This window comes from Frankliniella occidentalis, unplaced genomic scaffold, assembly GCF_000697945.3.
Source record: "Frankliniella occidentalis isolate FOCC.00 unplaced genomic scaffold, Focc_3.1 Scaffold295, whole genome shotgun sequence".
Classification (NCBI taxonomy): Eukaryota; Metazoa; Arthropoda; class Insecta; order Thysanoptera; family Thripidae; genus Frankliniella; species Frankliniella occidentalis.
This window is the reverse complement of record NW_026267421.1, coordinates 140,405-146,331: the sequence shown is the minus strand read 5'-3', so window position 1 is coordinate 146,331 and position 5,927 is coordinate 140,405. Positions and strand designations below refer to the sequence as shown.

Genomic DNA, 5,927 nt, shown 5'->3' with positions numbered 1-5,927 from the left:
GTTGACTCAATCTTGGCCTATTTCTTGTTATGCCAATTAAATTATTCTGTGATAGGAAACATGTTAAATTATGAAATTGAGATTTTAGTCCCAATTGTTAGTACATTGTGATATCAAATTCTGAAACGAGTACACCATATGTGCTATGTTGAAACTAAAATTGGTAAATATAAAGCTAATTATCTAGCTTAAAATAATACATTTTCTCCGACATGAGTAAGAATTTCTCAGTATGCATACAGTCACGTTTCTGTACTGTCCGGAATGAAACATCTATGCAGACATTTTCAATGTGTCTCGACATTCCTATTGGTAAATATGGTATGGATTTTGTGATCAAACTGATGTATATTCTGTCAACATATCCAGACCTTATTCCTGCCATGTTTTGATTAGTGAGCTGATCCCAAGATGTCCATAATAATGGAAAAAGACAGTGCTAAAAAGCCAAAATTTTATATCAGCATGATTTTAAATCTGGTCTTATCGCTCCTTACTAATTCAGAGGCTTTGCTTCCTGTATTAGAAAAAATATAAAGGACAGTTCCATCACCGCCTAGTAACAGAAAACCTGACCGTCTTTTGTGTTGCATTTACATCCTGTTCCTTTAGTTAGCATTGCCATACAGTTCTACAGATGCACAATCTTTAGACCAAAAGTGACAGTTAGTTTTCAAGCAATTTAAAGCATAAACAGTTAAGAATTAGACATACCTGCCTGTGTATAACTTATTTATTGTGTTCAAGTGGACAGAACGAGATCTCAATTTGTTTTAAAATTGTGTTGTTCCTTTATGACATGTTGTCTATGTTGTGGTGGATTATAAAGTCATATTCTACAAATTTTTGTAATTTAAGCTCTTACATTCTATGATAACCTGAAGCTGATATTTGAAATACGTTTTGTTAAGAGTTCAAAGTTTTCTGTTATCAATGAAAACAAGTTATTGTAAGGGTTTCAAACAAATAATTTCATTGGGCAATTTAAATGTTTTGCTTTAATTTATAAAACTATTTATAGTCAACATTTGTGAGGGTTAATTAACAGAAATTTCAGATTCTTTTAATTGTTACAATCATCATCTCAAGCCGTCTTTTCTTGAGTTCAGAATGTTTCGGAAATTGATATTGATTATAATTGTTCTCTGGTAATTCATGTTTTCTAAATCAACACCATCTATTGCTCATCCTTACAGTCCCACAATCTCCAGATGCAGTATATCAATGAAAAAGAGATCCAAGGGAGCATGGAAAGGAGAAAAAGTAGAGGGCAAGGATGTTGTTCTTATTATGTATGAAGTTGTTGTAAATATTTATTAGGTAATAACTAAGAACTCAAGACTGAAAGGTGTATGTTAATATCCTATTTGTGCAGAAAAAATTCAAGCTGCAGAACATATTAAATTGATTTCCAAGCAATGAGACGTGTTATTTTCTTGTTAGAAATTTCTCAGAATCTGCTTTGCTTATGGCGCAATAACTTACCACAGCAAACAGTGTGCACCACTGATTAATGTAAAAGCAAACAGCATTTCTTGTGAATATTTGTTCAATAATAAGTATTTGGTATATGAAGAGACTTTTGTTCCTCATTAAATAGAGCAATTAACATTTTGTGGGGCTTTAGAAACACGTGTGTAATTATTAACTCTGCTAAAGATTCGACAGAGGACAGGGTGCTCATGGACCAACCCAAACCGTTTCCAGCGGCCGTTCAAGTATTTCAGGTCATGGCCCAATCAGGCTGAATCACACCCTTAGTACTTATTTCTGCGAAACATTGTCGGGTCCGCGTATTGACGGGGATGAATGGGAATAGACTGTGAGAAACTATACGGCCGGCGGTTCCATCCAAAGCCGACCCTTCTCAGAGGAACGAGGTCCCGACCAACTACCGTCCAATTTGGAATTGTTGAAACATGGTAGGGAGCGCCTGCCGCATAGGCCGTCCCGGTGGACACGCGAGCTCTGCGGGTTTGCCTATGCCCCCTCCGCAGGCGCCCTCAGCCACAACTTGCCCCGGCGTTCCCCACGCAGTACGCACGGGTCGGGGGCCACGTCCCTGTTTGTAGCGACACAGTTGCAGCTACAACCGACACCGTTGGTTAAACTGTACTAACCCACCACAGGTCATGGAGCTTCTATAAAACGTCCCTATTTGTGGCCACAATGCCAGCGGTCAGAGTCAGCTTAATCCGACCCGACTGTAGAACATTCTTTTTCGGGTAATATGAAATCCGAAGCCTTCAAGGTGTAAGCAGAAGGCAAGGGCCTGCTCTGCACATAATCCCCGGATGCAGCTGAACCAACACAATGGGGCCCGGGGCCCCCCAAACCTAAGGGACAGCTTGTGTACTGATTGCCTACCCTCCAGGCGCCCTCAGACACGACTCGCCGCAAGGGTCACCCTCCTCGCAGTACGAACGAGTCGGGGGCCTACGGCCACGGCGAGCTGGCCTACCTCCCAGGCGCCCTCAGCCACAATTTGCCCTGGTGTCCCCCACGCAATACGAACGGTTCGGGGGCCACGTCCTTCTTTGTGGCGACACAACCGACACGGCGACACGGCCACTGGCAGCTTTGATCAGAACCGACTGAAGAAAATAAGTCCGCTCGGCATCGTAAATGCTCACGCCTTTCTTCTCACACCCGGACAAAAATAAAAAATAAAAATGGGGGAGTAATTTTCTCATCCCACCGCAGGACGACTTCTGAGTTCGGAACGGGATCAGCCGAACCACAGTTGGTCAGAACATACTCCCGGTTTGTGAGACGGTTGACACGACACGTACGTTGATTAAACTGTACTGACCCACCACAGGGCATGGAGCTCCTTTAAAGCCAGATTCTAGGTCTTATTAGTGCACCTGCCACCACAGCGCGGTGCCAGGCACCAGGGAACTCCCACTATACTTTCCCGCACGTTTGGTTTTACTACCCCAGGGGGCCGTAGCGCCTAACGGGCGTTGCAGGTAGGCAACACGCACGCCTGCGTGCGGTACAGCATAACCACGACGACTGGCGTGTTCGCCTACCCCAGGTGGCCGGAGCGCCTTGCGGGCAGTGTGGCACTAAGCTTTAGACGTGAATCACCTCCGTGCAACCGGCAGTTAAAATACCTCTTAGAGCCGGATTCATTTTTCCTACAAAATTATCAAAAATGAAAAAAAATGTGGGCCCTACCCACCCCGCTTTGACACGGGGACCCGCCTGCTTAACTTCGGAGTTCGGTATGGGATCCGGTGTTTTCAGGCACCCAGCTGAGGGCCGGGTTTCCTGACTATCTCGCTCACACCGGAGTTTACAGCCATCGACTAGGTTCCCACCAGTCCGCTTGACCGGGAATGGGGGGCAGGTAGGTAGCGCCGCGGGAGTGCCGGCTCCTGCGCCCGGGCGTGTTGGCACGCTTTCAGTAAAACGCTTCGTTCTCGAGAACCAGGCGTCGTAGAGAAATTTCAAAAAGACGACTAAAAAGCTGAAAGTCAAGCGAACAATCGGCTCGCTTTATGTATAGGTCTAGGACGTCTCTAAACACGAGAAATGACGGCTCCAAAACGGCCGGTGTACACTTTGAACCGGAATCGTCATTCTATACTTCTTTGCGTCACCATTTGGCTTCAAAGTACCAATATCTTTACAGAATAATGATCATTGTTCTTTCCCCTTTCCAAAAATATATGGGTTAGTCGATTTTGAAGATGATTTGGCTTTGTTACGCCGAGTTTCGCGTATCCCTGGCGCTCGATCGACCAACCGACCGACCGACCAGCCTCGCTTAAAGAGATAGCCCTCAGCAGATAGCCCTCTTTCGAGGAGCCAGATTCTAAGGACTTATCAATTCCCCTCGGGTTACCACTCCCGCTGTGGCTGGGATGGCCCTTACCCGGCACGCTTTCGCCGCTATTTGTGTAATCCCCTAAACAATCAATGTGTGTTGCAGCTCATTTATTTATTTTTATTTGTAATGTAGCTTTGATAGAGCTTTACAAGTCAATATACATGATAGAATGTACTATTTGAATTTGGTGAAACCATTGTTAAAAGGCTCTTCTATTGAGTAATTGTAGCAGGAGGTTAGTTGTGCCGCTCTAGTGGCTCCATACACTTATTATTAGTTGTAATATATTGCTGATGATGTAATAGATGATGCCTGTCTTGAAACTTGGCTCACTGTAGGTAAGCTTTGTTGAAACGGTGTCGAACAACTTGCACGTTTTAGATTGGACGTACAATGCAGTTTTGCTGATTTTGCTAACTGCGTATTTTATATCATATTAATTTACTCTGTATTATTCTTTGTGGAACAGCAAAATGTATTAAGTCAGGTTAGGGTCTAGGCTTTGATAGTCAACTGCTGAGGGCTTTAGCGCTATTGAAACAATCAATGTGTGTTGCAGCTCATTTATTTATTTATTTTTATTTGTAATGTAGCTTTGACAGAGCTTTACAAGTCAATATACATGATAGAATGTACTATTTGAATATGGCGAAACAATTGTTAAAAGGCTCTTCTATTGAGTAGGGCTTCATTGCTAGTAAACACCTCTTAAGCACAGCTTACTGTATTTTTTTCATATTCTTGAGGTCCAGGTCCTGGAGCGATTCGCAAGCGGCGACGGCCTCCAGCCCGGTCATACTGCTGCACTTCTGCTGGCGGAGATTCGGCAAGCCACCCAGTAAGCAGTGTTGCGAAGTGGCAGCGGACGTTTTTCCTTCACGGGCGGCAACAAAATTTCCCTTTAGCCTACAAATTTTCCCTTTTGGGGCACTTTTTCTAAAAAGCCCTAGCAAAATGGATACATTTTGGACTCAAAAATTCCCTTTGTTTTCCCACGGGCTCTTAATAACATCCATAATTATTGATAACTCCATAACATGGAAAATTCATCACGACTTCGCAACGACACTGCCAGTAAGTGGCCAGTGAAGTCCAGCCGGAGGTCGTAGCTCCGATGGCCGACGTCAACCTTCTGGAGCGTGGCCGCGTGTCCGGCCAGGATGAAGTTCACAAAGTGCTCGGTCTGCGGGACGAGCTCGCACCGGAAAAATCTAAGTGAAGGCGTCGACACGGGGCTGCCCAGAACAGCAACGGCAGCGGCCGTGGCCGTTACGTGATATGTTAGTCCCGTGACTTGAAGCTCCTCCAAGTCAGCCGTTGTAGCCAGAGTTCCCAAAACGTAGGAGACGTCGTCAAGGTTACGGCCAAAATGGACTTGAACGCTCCTCAGACGGCCGAGCGCCTCCTGCCTGCAGATCACCGCTGCTGCGCGCATCGCGTCGTAGTCTTTGCGTAGAGACAGGGACAACCTTGTTACAGCGCACCTGGTCGCAATGTACGCGAGGCCACATCGGCGACGATGCGGGAGTTCTACACTCAGGGAAGCGACGCGCGGCGCGAGTCGCAGCACGGGGCACACGCATCGGTAGCCTGGCAGTTGTCGATGCCGCCACACGTCCCGGTGCAGCGCCAGGCCGCCGACCCTCTTGCACACGAGGCGGCAGGCGAGGAGGCCCTCCACGTCCAGGTACTCCATCAGCGTCACGAGCACGTCGTCCGGCAGGTGCTCCATGTCCTGCGGGAACACAGAGCATGACAGTGGTGAGCTTCAGCTTCTTTGCACACCGCGATCGCTCAAGGACGCTCCCGACGCGACGCCGCCACTGTCGACTTACCTCTTTGTTTTGAGCTGACGACCGAACCCGATCGGCAGGAGGGAAAGTGGACTGCGACTCTGCCAGAGGTGGTGTTGCGAGATGCGATGTGTGCGCTGTGCACTTAGGACCTGAAGTGCCTGGGCTGGTAACTGCGGAGCGGACCAGGGCTGCCAGGCCAGGCGTCTGCTGACTGCGACTGGGGAGTGGGGATGGGGATGTCCCCGGACACATATGGGACCTCCCTTCGAGTAGCCCCCCCCCCCCTCCTCCTT

The 5,927-nt window shown here is 46.9% G+C and overlaps 2 protein-coding genes across 2 annotated transcripts in view; one reads left to right on the top strand and one right to left on the bottom strand.

Moving 5' to 3' along the window:
• The window catches only part of LOC127750957 (tribbles homolog 2-like), a gene marked incomplete in the record, with an annotated part of 54,057 nt that extends 52,638 nt beyond the window's left edge, over positions 1-1,419 (top strand). Inside the window, 1 exon segment of the mRNA XM_052273710.1 lies at positions 1-1,419.
• A 2,968-nt stretch (positions 1,420-4,387) lies between these two features.
• On the bottom strand, positions 4,388-5,885 carry LOC127750958 (uncharacterized). The gene is made up of 2 exons (XM_052273711.1): positions 5,674-5,885; positions 4,388-5,573 (listed from the first exon to the last, which is right to left on the bottom strand). Exon 2 carries the CDS (start codon positions 5,568-5,570, stop codon positions 4,857-4,859), a length of 714 nt encoding a protein of 237 aa, XP_052129671.1. The 5' UTR covers positions 5,571-5,573; positions 5,674-5,885; the 3' UTR covers positions 4,388-4,856.
• Positions 5,886-5,927: the final 42 nt, after the last annotated feature.